General features: G+C 40.4%; 1 protein-coding gene across 2 annotated transcripts in view; it reads right to left on the bottom strand.

Annotated features, from left to right (window-relative positions):
• Positions 1 to 2,639: 2,639 nt before the first annotated feature.
• The window catches only part of LOC132899352 (ephrin type-B receptor 3-like), a 71,846-nt gene continuing 62,817 nt past the window's right edge, over positions 2,640 to 11,668 (bottom strand). For both annotated transcript variants that reach the window (XM_060941144.1, XM_060941145.1), the window contains exons 15-16: positions 10,051 to 10,206; positions 2,640 to 3,869 (exon numbers count right to left, since the gene is read on the bottom strand). In XM_060941144.1, coding sequence (XP_060797127.1) covers positions 3,761 to 3,869; positions 10,051 to 10,206 — 265 coding nt within the window. In that variant the 3' untranslated portion in view covers positions 2,640 to 3,760. The remainder of the gene's footprint in view (positions 3,870 to 10,050; positions 10,207 to 11,668) is intronic.

Genomic DNA, 11,668 nt, shown 5'->3' with positions numbered 1-11,668 from the left:
TTCCTATTTATTTTTTTTATTATTATGATTATTTTAATCTGCAAGGTCCCTGAGTACAGAACCAGTAAAAATGTAAACTATGCAGCATGAGATGTTTAATTTATTTTCTACCTCCTCAATCTATTCTTTTTCCCTCCAAAACATGACTCATCCCCCTTTTCTTTTACCACCGATCAAGTTCCATGTTGGCCTGGCCACACCTGAAGATGTCTCAGCCAACTGGAGAATGGCAGGGAATAAAAATACGAATCAAGTTGATGCATCATTACAGGTTTATAAAATCCAAAAAACAAACACACAAACCACATAAAGCCCATCATCACTACTGCGGGCACGTCCCAAACCACACACTGTTCACCATATCCAGCCAAGAAATGAGTGCAGATTCAGCTTCTCCTTAATCTGTCTGCCTGTTCATCTCTCTCTCTCTCTCTCTCTCTCTCTCTCACACACACACACACACACACACACACACACACACACACACACACACACACACCCCTAATCTTCTTCTGAAGATTCACCAAGCACAGAGAGGAAACAGTGCATGAACACTCACACCACATACACTTACAGAAAAATCCTTTTTAATTGGATGAGAGAGAGAGAGAGAGAGAGAGAGAGAAACACAATGACAGACAGAATGAGAGACAGACAGAATGAGAGAGAGAAACACAATGACAGAGAGACAGAATGAGAGAGAGAGAGAAACACAATGACAGAGAGGGAATGAAAGAGAATAAGAGAGACAGACAGAGAGAAACAATGATGGAGAGAAAAAGAAAAACACAATGACAGAAAGACAGAGAGATATAGACAGAATGAGAGAGAGAGAAACAATGACAGAGAGACAGAATGAGAGAGACAGAAACACAGTGACAGAGAGAGAGAGAAACACAATGACAGAAACAGAATGAGAGAAAAACACTGACAGAGAGAATGAGAGAGAAACAATGACAGAGACAGAATGAGAGAGAAACACAATGACAGAGAGACAGAATGAGAGAGAGAAACAATGACAGAGACAGAATGAGAGAGAAACACAATGACAGAGAGACAAACACAGTGACAGAGAGACAGAATGAGAGAGAGAGAAACAGTGACAGACAGAATGAGAGAGAGAAACAATGACAGACAGAATGAGAGAGAGAGAAACAATGACAGAGACAGAATGAGAGAGAGAGAGAGAAACACAATGACAGAGAGACAGGATGAGAGAGAAACACAATGACAGAGAGACAGAATGAGAGAGAGAGAAACACAATGACAGAGACAGAATGAGAGAGAGAGAAAGAAACACAATGACAGAGAGACAGAATGAGAGAGAGAGAAACACAATGACAGAGACAGAATGAGAGAGAGAGAAAGAAACACAATGACAGAGAGACAGAATGAGAGAGAGAGAAACACAATGACAGAGACAGAATGAGAGAGAGAGAGAGAAACACAATGACAGAGAGACAGGATGAGAGAGAAACACAATGACAGAGAGACAGAATGAGAGAGAGAGAAACACAATGACAGAGACAGAATGAGAGAGAGAGAAAGAAACACAATGACAGAGAGACAGAATGAGAGAGAGAGAAACACAATGACAGAGACAGAATGAGAGAGAGAGAAAGAAACACAATGACAGAGAGACAGAATGAGAGAAACACAATGACAGACAGAATGAGAGAGAAAGAAACACAATGACAGACAGAATGAGAGAGATAGACAGAATAAGAGAGAGACAGACAGAGAGAGGGAGAGAGAGAAGCAATGATGGAGAGAGAGAAACACAATGACAGAGAGACAGAATGAGAGAGAAACACAATGACAGAGACAGAATGAGAGAGAGAGAGAGAGAAACAATGACGGAGAGAGAGAGAAAAACAATGACAGAAAGAATGACAGAGAGATAGACAGAGAGAGAGAAACAATGACAGAGACAATGAGAGGGAAAGAGAGAAGTATAGAAGAGACATCTATTTTTATTTTACTGACCTCATTCACTATAGATTATTGATCTCTCTCTCTGTGTGTGTGTGTGTGTGTGTGTGTTTCAGGCTTTGCAGAGGATCTAATTTTGGATAGAAAATGTAAATTTGTTTGCTTAAATAAATGGACAATTGAACTGAAATAACTTCACCATTTGTATATATTTAAATAAAGTCATTATTTGATTCTATTAAAATTAACTCCCTTTTTTTGTCATTTCATCTCCAAACCCAAACACACAGTTTTTGATTTCATGTTCTTTTTTATCTTAATTTTTTTTTTGTTACAAAACATGAACAGGCTGTTTAGAACAACAACATTACAGGGGGGTTTTTCCGAAATGAATATGAGCTCATTATGAGGGTCGATTTCTCCTTTTTTTGGTGATCCGTCCTCCGTCTGCGTGTCCGATGATGATGATTCAGGAAATAAAGGAAATAAATAGCGTGAGGTCAAAACAGATTAAACAGATGGAAAGTCCATGAAAGCTGAAATGGAAACAAAATTCAACTTTTCTCTAAAAGATGTCTCTAAAAGACGTGTATAATATTATAATAATCTAATATGCATATATCATCATATCCATAATGCATATGCATGGATCATATTTATAACACATTATGCATATATTCATATTTATCATAAAAAATTGCAATTCCTTTTTGAAAAAATGTCATTATTAATTGTCCATGGGTTACAGCTAATTGAAATATAATTGCTTTTCGTCACATGCGGGTTTTATTCGCCAACTGTGGAGCTAAAGCAGTAATGTACAGTATTCATGTGCATATTTATTTACTAAAACACACTCACTCTCTCTCTCCTTCTCACACACACACACACACAGGTTACAGACAAGGCCACGCCTCAGAGTGTGTTTTCATTATCCTAAGCACCATGATGGCGGCCATTTTGAAAAATCAAATAGTGTAGAAGTCTAATCAGTGTTTCAATTCTGTTCTTAGTTTAGCCTCTAAATATAGAAATGCATTCTGGGTAATTTAGTGAATACATTGGTACGATCCTAAAAAGGAGGCACAGGAAGTTAGAACAGGAAGTGAAATTAATATAAACAGTATTCCAAAAAAAGTTCTGTGGCCTCCGGGCCGTGTGTTGTCTCTCCCGATAAAGCACCTTCAATATGAAGATGAATACACACACACACACACACACACACAGTAAAACATGTCCTATGACTAGATGGATGGAAGGATTTTTTTCTCCTCGTCTATTCAGAGTTCAGAGCGACTGGAGTTCATTTATTTCTTCATTGCCTCCATCTTTAGTGTCCATCACGCACAAAAAGTGACACGGCTCAGAAAAAAGGGGGCGTGTCCCACCTGACTGTATTGTAAAACAAATTAAAATCACACATGCAGACTGGAGTTTTGTTAAAAAATAAAAACAAATAAACTATAAAATAATTGTAAAAGTAGAGAAAGTGTACGTCCGAAATCACACCCTATTCACTACATAGGGCACTATTTGGGGAGTGAGCTACTCTGTAGTCCTGTTTTGAGGGCGTAGCAAAGATCATCTTGTGTACTCAGGAAATCCCACAATGCACTGGGAGAGGTGAGTGTCCGAAGGAAGGAAGGAAGGTAGATTACCCATAATGCACCGTGGCGTGTTGAGGGAATAGGGAGTAGGGCAGGGTTTCAGACACAGGGACAGTCATGAGGCACGGCGAGCTCTTTCTGTTCTGATTGGTCAGGCAGCCAGGTGTTTCTGTGCTCTCATTGGTAAGCTCTGGATTTAGCCCCGCCCTGTTTTTCCTGCCTCACACCTGCACAGGTAGCGTTTGGTTCATCTGCAGTCTCATGTCCTGAATGCTGCTGAGGATCTTCTTCTGGTGTCCAGCGAGTGTCACACCTATCCTCAACAGATCCCTGTACACACACACACACACACACACACACACACTTCTTAGCTTAAACAGGTTTATACTAACAAGTGAACCTTTTTCATTAAAACACATTGATGGAATGTTGGATAATCTGATGATGTCATAGTGGGCGTTACAACAGCTGACCAATCGGCAGCTTTGCTTTGACCAACACTTATTAGAATAATTCTTTCTTTCTTTCTTTCTTTCTTTCTTTCTTTCTTTCTTTCTTTCTTTCTTTAGTTTTCTCACTTTCTGTCTCTTTATTCTTTTCTTTATTCGTGTTTTCTTGCTTTGCTTTTCCAATCTTGATTTTTATTTCTTTTTTTAATGTCATCTTTATTTCTTTCTCAGCATTGCTTTCTTTCTTTTTCCTCTCTTCCTTTCTTTCTGCTGAACTCAAAAAGTTATTTATTACATTTAAATACAACCTCAGGGATGTTTTTTTCTTTAAAAATTGTGTGTGTGTGAACAATGGCAGGTGAAACAGTTTTAAGGTTAAGCAAACAGCACTGGGTGAGAAAGGTGTGCGTGTTTGTGTGTGTTGCGGGGTGGGGGAGGCGGTATGGGGTTCTGGTGAGTATAGGGGCCAAGTTCAGATAGTTTTGGTTAATAATTACTCACTTGATTCAGGTCTGTTGACCAGCTGCTATTTCACACACACACACACACACACACACACACACACACACACACACACACACACACACACAAATAGTCTTGGTATTAGATTGGCTGGAAATCAGTTTTTCAATGTACATATCCTCACATAAAGACAGAGAGAGAGAGAGAGAGAGAGAGAGAGAGAATGTGTTTGTATCATAGTGAGTTTGTAGTTGTTGATGAATTGGTTATTAAATTATCCAATGTAAAAAACTCCACCTGTTTCCTGTGTAATCTAATCTGTGTTTGTTCAACACCACAAACAGGTCAAACCACACACACACATACACACACACACAATGTCCTTGTCTTTGGTTAGTTTATTTATGCAGCAGAGAGGAAGTGGAAGCTTTATGTCTTGTGTTTAGTGTACACACTACTGAGAGCGTGACGGCAATACCATACACTCACACCACCATCCCTGATATGCACTTATCATGCTGTACCTCTGTACTGATGTATCTTTTAACTCATGTGGGCTACTGTATACACCGATCAACCATAAAATTAAAAACACTGACAGGTGAAGTGAAGAACATTGGTTATCTCATTACAGTGGCACCTGTCAGGGGCTGGGATATATCAGGCAGCAAGAGAACAGTCGGCTCTTTAAGTTGATGTGTTGGAAACAGGAAAAAACAGGCATGTGTAAGGATCTGAGCGACTTTGACAAGGGCCAAGTTGTGATGGCTAGATGACTGGGTCTGAGCATCTCTAAAATGGTACATCTTGTGGGGTGTTCCTGGTATGGAGTGGTTAGTACCGAACAAAAGTGATCCAAGGAAGGACAACCAGTGAACCGGTGACAGGGTCACGAGTGTCGAAGGCTCATTGATTCTCATGGGGCATATAGTCCAATCCAACAGAAGAGCTACTGTAGCATAAACTGCTGAAAAAGTTAATCCTGACACCTTTCTGTTTTAGCCAGCATTAACTTTTTCAGCAGTTTGTGCTACAGTAGCTCTTCTGTGGGCTTGGACCATATGGGCTCGCCTTCATGCCCCATGTGAATCAATGAGCCTTCGAGACCCATGACCCTGTTGCTGGTTCACTGGTTGTCCTTCCTTGGACAACTTTTGTGTGCTTGAGCAAGGCAGCTGACTCTCAACTGCTCCCTGGGCGCTGTAGCATAGCTGCCCACTGCTCTGGGTATGTGTGTGTGCTCATTGCTCACGTGTGTGTGCATGTGTGTATTCACTGCTTCAGTTGGGTTAAATACAGAGGAGGAATTTCAATGTGCTTGTGTACATGTGACAAATAAAGGCTTCTTCTTCTTCTTTTGGTAGGTACTAACCACTGCATACCAGGAACACCCCACAAGATGTACCATTTTGGAGATGCTCAGCCCCAGTCATCTAGCAATCACAGTTTGGCCCTTGTCAAAGTCGCTCGGATCCTTACGCCTGCCCATTGTTCCTGCTTCCAACACATCAATTTCAAGAACTGACTGTTCTCTTGCTGCCTAATATATCCCACCCCCTGACAGATGCCATTGTAACAACAAAATCAATGGAATTCACTTCACTTGTCAGTGTTTTTAATTTTATGGCTGATGTGTGTAGTATCAGTGAAACACACAAAGATTTTATCTCACACTAATGGAGTCAAAACATTCTCCATTTATTGTGACAGAAAGCAAGAATGTTATAACAGCACATCTTTCAAACTGAGTCCAGAGGGCTTCCCTTCTAACTTCCCCTCTGGTGGGGCTTCCAGAGGGTTAAGTTAATATCGGAGAGTTCAAAACACCTACACAGCGGTCAATCATTCCAAAGTCACATGGCGACTGGTTCATCTGTGTTTTTTTTAGAAGAAAAAAAAAAAGATGTTTGTTGTATTTTTGTGTGATAACTCATAGCACCACGCTGCGATGTTAAAATACAGAGCTCCGACACAAAATACAGAACAGGCGGCAAGTCTGCAGTGGAATGACATCATCAATATGAGTTTAATACATCGTAAATGATGCAAATAATCCTCAAAACGAATCATCCCACTGACATCTCATTCTACACTCTCATCTGTACAGTAATCTGTAAAGCTTTTAGGCTGCTTTCAATAATAATAATAATAATAATAATAATAATAAACAATTAAATTGGCATATACAGTGTCTTGCAAAAGTATTCATCCCCCTTGGTGTTTGCCCCATTTTGTCGCATTACAAGCTGTTATTAAAATGGATTTTTGGAGGGTTAGCACCATTTGATTTACACAACATGACTACCACTTTAAAAGTGCAAGTTTTTTTTTTCCATCATGATACAAACAACAATTAAGATGAAAAAACAGAAATCTGGAGTGTGCATAGGTATTCATCCCCCAAAGTCAATACTCTGTAGAGCCACCTTTTGCTGTAATTCCAGCTGCAAGTCTCTTGGGGTATGTCTCTATTAGCTTAGCACATCTAGCCACTGGGATTTTTGCCCATTCCTCAAGGCAAAACTGCTCCAACTCCTTCAAGTTAGTTGGGTTGCGTTGGTGTACAGCAATCTTCAAGTTATGCCACAGATTCTCAATTGGATTGAGGTCTGGGCTTTGATTAGGCCATTCCAAGACGTTTAAATGTTTCCCTTTAAACCACTCCAGTGTAGCTTTAGCAGTATGTTTAGGGTCATTGTCCTGCTAGACCATGAACCTTCGTCCTAGTCTCAAACCTCTGGCTGACTTAAACAGGTTTTCCTCCAGAATCGTCCTGTATTTAGTGCCATCCGTCTTTCCTTCAGTCCTGACCAGCTTTCCTGTCCCTGCAGATGAAAAATATCCCCACAGCATGACGCTGCCACCACCACCGTGCTTCACTGTAGGAATGGTGTTCTCAGGGTGATGGGAAGTGTTGGGTTTGTGCCACACATGGTGTTTCCCATGATGGCCAAAAAAAGTTCAATTTTAGTCTCATTTGGCCAGAGAATCTTCTTCCATGTGTTTGGGGAGTCTGACACATGCTGTTGGGCAAACTCCAAACGTGTTTTCTTATTTTTTTCTTGAAGCAATGACTTTTTTTCTGGCCACTCTTCCATAAAGCCCCACTCTGTGGAGTGTACAGCTTAAAGTGGTCCTATGGACAGATACTCCCATCTCTGCTGTGGATCTTTGCAGCTCCTTCAGTGTTATCTTTGGTGTCTTTGTTGCATCTCTGATTAATGCCCTTCTTACCCAGTCTGTGAGTTTTGGTGGCTGGCCTTCCCTTGTCAGGTTTGTAGTGGTGCCATATTCTTTCCATTTTGCTATAATGGATTTAGTGGTGCTCCCTAGGATATTCAAAGTTTGGGATATTTTTTATAATCCAATCCTGATCTATACTTCCCACAACTTTGTCTCTGACCTGTTTGGAGGCTCCTTGGTTCTCATGTTGCTTGTTTAGTAGTGTTGCAGAGTCAGGGTCCTTCCAGAACAGGTTGATTTATACAGACATCATGTGACAGATCATGTGACACTTTGATTGTACACAGGTGGCTCTTAATCAACTAATTATGTGACTTATGAAGTGAATTGGTTGGAGCAGCTCTTATTTAGGCGTTTCATATGAAAGGGGGTGAATACCTATGCACACGCCAGATATCTGTTTTTTTTTCCATCTTAATTATTGTTTGTGTCATAATACAAAAACAATGTGCACCTTTAAAGTTGTAGGCATGTTGTGTAAATCAAATGGTGCTAACCCTCCAAAAATCCATTTTAATTCCAGCTTGTAATGTGACAAAACAGGACAAACAGCAAGGGGGATGAATACTTTTGCAAGACACTGTATATTTATTATAAAGATTATTTCATATAGTAAATATATCACGAATAATGATGTTAAATTGACCTAACTGAAAGTGTGTGTGTGTGTGTGTGTGTGTCCTGCCATCAGCAGTGGAGAAAAGCATAATAAATGACGATCATTAGCAGAATTAGCAGCAGAGCGCCACCTGTCCAGTTGCCAGATTGATATAAATGACTGCTTTAGATAAATTCGGTTGTGATTAATGCGTGATTAATGTGTGTTATTATCATCAACAATCATTTGTTGATCTTAAATGACCTCATTCATTTCCGTTGGCTAAGGGTGTGACCTCTATAATCGCTCTTGATCTGTTCACCGTGTTGCTGAGGTAAGCTGAGATACTGTATAATTGTTTAAGCGTGTGTGATTTGGGACGCTGTATAACGGCTTTACAGTAGCTAATATGAAAACGGCTGACAGGATATGCAGCGTTTGGGACGGAGCCATAGGGCAGTTTGGAGTTTGATACCATGTCAGATGTGTGATAGACATGTGATGTAAGCACTCGGTTTATCTGTGTTGTGTGATGATTATTATTTCAGTCCAGTGTATCCTGAGCTTTGCTCGTCAGCTGAGTCTCATTTGAGGGTGTTTAGCGTATTTTCTCTCTCTGCTTGTTTGTTCCTGATGTTTAATTATGTCTCAGAGACAAGTCAGTTCTGTTTGTCTTGTCTTTGGGTTTGTTACTCTGGAGCTGATTGGATTTTCCTTTTCGGTTGTATTTAATGTTTGACTGTTCCCTTGTTCCATCTTTATCCTCACTACGTCTGGTTATTCTTCCTGTAAATGCACTTTATTCTGCATTCTGATTTCATGTTAATAAACCACATGTCTGTCTGTGTGTAGCTGTCACCTTTTTTTGGTCTGTCTATCTATCAGTGTATGCATGTCAGCATCTCTCTCTATCTGATCTGTCTGTCTGTTAATCTCATTAAAGGAGAACTGAATTCATTTTTAAACTTGCTTTATTTCTTAATTAACGTGTTATTCAATTACGTTTTTGGTTTTAGTAACCTTATATCGTGACTCGTATTGGCATGGCAATTACTTGCAATTAAATATTATACTTATCGGCCTATTCGGTTTTTAGCCATGTTGAATTTAGTTCATTTGGTCCACGGCAGGCGTCACTTATCCGCGCGATCTTCACGAGACTTGTGCGAGACTTCGAAACGTGAAGTGTCAGCCAGGTGTCAGTGCCGCCATTTTGAAAACTGTTAACCAAACGAAGTATTGCACAAAAACGAGTTTAAATGATGATTACTGCCTACTTTTTTCAAACTTTCCTGGTTGCTATCAAAACAAACAAAACTTCCAGCTTGATAACGACAGCATTCGAAAGAGGGCGCACGCGTCTTTTGACAACGTTGGCAGATGTCGGTCACTTTGATTTCCGCTGTACGTTTTACTTCCGTCCTACGACGTCTCGCACAGGTCTCAGCGAATCTCGTTTACGGCCACTGCTTTGACATATGGACTGATATATTACAGAGCATATTTCAAACACTCACAACTTGCTATAGCAGTGACAAAATAGCTCTCAAAAATGCATTCCTATATTTAATAAAATGAGATAAACAGAATTTTGATAATAAAAAATTTGCCTTCAGTTCTCCTTTAAATGCAATCTTTCGTTCTTCCATCCATTAATTCACTGTATGTTTTATGCCTCATTTTATCATCTACAGTATATTTTTATTGTTGTTTATCACATATAATTTCTTGTGTTTGTATATTTTAATCGTTCACTCACTCTGATGTCATCTGGGCGACAAGGTCGAAGGAGGCGAATCCGGCGTTCAGGAAGTTATCTCTATAGCGGCTCATTTTGATGGCGTCCAGCCAATCGCTCACTGTGGTGAAGGTGGAGTAATCAGGAACACTGCGGTCCAGCAGGGGCTGAGATGCTCTACACCACAGACAGAGACAGAGAGAGAGAGAGAGAGAGAGAGAGAGAGGCAAAAAGGGAGACAGACAGATAGACAGAAAGACACACAGAGAGACAGAGAGAGTTACGTCCTCATATTCACTGATGAAGATGTTATCAGTTGTACTTTTCCTGGTTCTGTTCTTTTTTGCTCTGTTCTTTTCTGTCATTGATTCTCTTCTGATTTTGCCTCTGGTCCTGTTATGTCCTTTTTTCTGGCTGTTTTCTCCCCATGATTTTGTTCTGAGTCTGTTCTTCTGTTTTGCTCTGATTTTGGTTCTGGTTCTTGTTTTTCTGCTGCTTCTTTTCTGCTTGTATTCTGTTTTGGCTCTGGTTCTATTCTGGTGTACTGACGTCTTCAATGCAAAATCATTGCAGTGTGATTTGAGAGTTCTATCTGTGATTCTCTCAGAGCCAGGTGAACCTGTGTATAAACTCAGCTCTGAAATCTGCACTCTGAGGTTCTAACAGCTCTTGGCTGGTGTGTGTGTGTGTGTGTGTGTGTGTGTGGGCGCTCGGGGCCTCAGTGGGGTTTTTAATAACGCATCGTGATGAAGACGAGGGCAGTGAGGTCATGCCAAGAGCAAAGAGCTCCCTGTGTTCTGTCTCTACGCTCCGCTGAGGCCCGTCTGCTCCTGATGGCATTCAATTAATTAACAATTAAGAACTGAGGAGGAAAAACACTACAAGCGGTGACACAGAGGTTCCATTCAGAAGGAGAACAGCAGATGGATGGAGGAATGACTTTAATAAGCTCCTGATGTTCCTCAGTTAAAAGCCTGAGGTTATTATCATGAGACTCTGATGTTCTTGTGTAATCCTTATGCTGAGGTTCTCCTATAACCCTCGCTCAAATGTTCTCCTCTAAACCTTGCTCTAATGTTCTTCTGTAACCTTCTCTCTAAAGTTCTCCTGTAACCCTCGCTCTAATGTTCTCCCCAAACCCTTGCTCTAATGTTCTCCTGTAATCCTCGCTCAAATGTTCTCCTCTAAACCTCACTCTAATGTTCTCCTGTAAACTTCACTCTAAAATTCTCCTGTAACCCTCACTCTAATGTTCTCCTCTAAACCTCGTTCTAATGTTCTCCTGTAACCTTCACTCTAAAGTTCTCCCGTAACCCTCGCTCTAATGTTCTCCTCTAAACCTCATTCTAATGTTCTCCTGTAACCTTCACTCTAAAGTTCTCTATAACCCTTGCTCTAATGTTCTCCTGTTACCCTCACTCTAATATTCTCCTGTAACCTTTGCTCTAATGTTCTCCTGTAACCCTCGCTCTAATGTTCTCCTGTAACGTTCACACTAATGTTCTCCTGTAACCCTCACTCTAATGTTCTCCTGTAAGCTTCAATCTAAAGTTCTCCTATAACCCTCACTCTCATGTTCTCCTCTAAACCTTGCTCTAATGTTCTCCTGTAACCCTCGCTCTAATGTTCTCCTGAAACC

Source organism: Neoarius graeffei, chromosome 15 (assembly GCF_027579695.1).
Source record: "Neoarius graeffei isolate fNeoGra1 chromosome 15, fNeoGra1.pri, whole genome shotgun sequence".
Taxonomy (NCBI): Eukaryota; Metazoa; Chordata; class Actinopteri; order Siluriformes; family Ariidae; genus Neoarius; species Neoarius graeffei.
The sequence above is the reverse complement of the archived record's forward strand: the minus strand, read 5'-3'. Positions and strand labels throughout refer to the sequence as shown.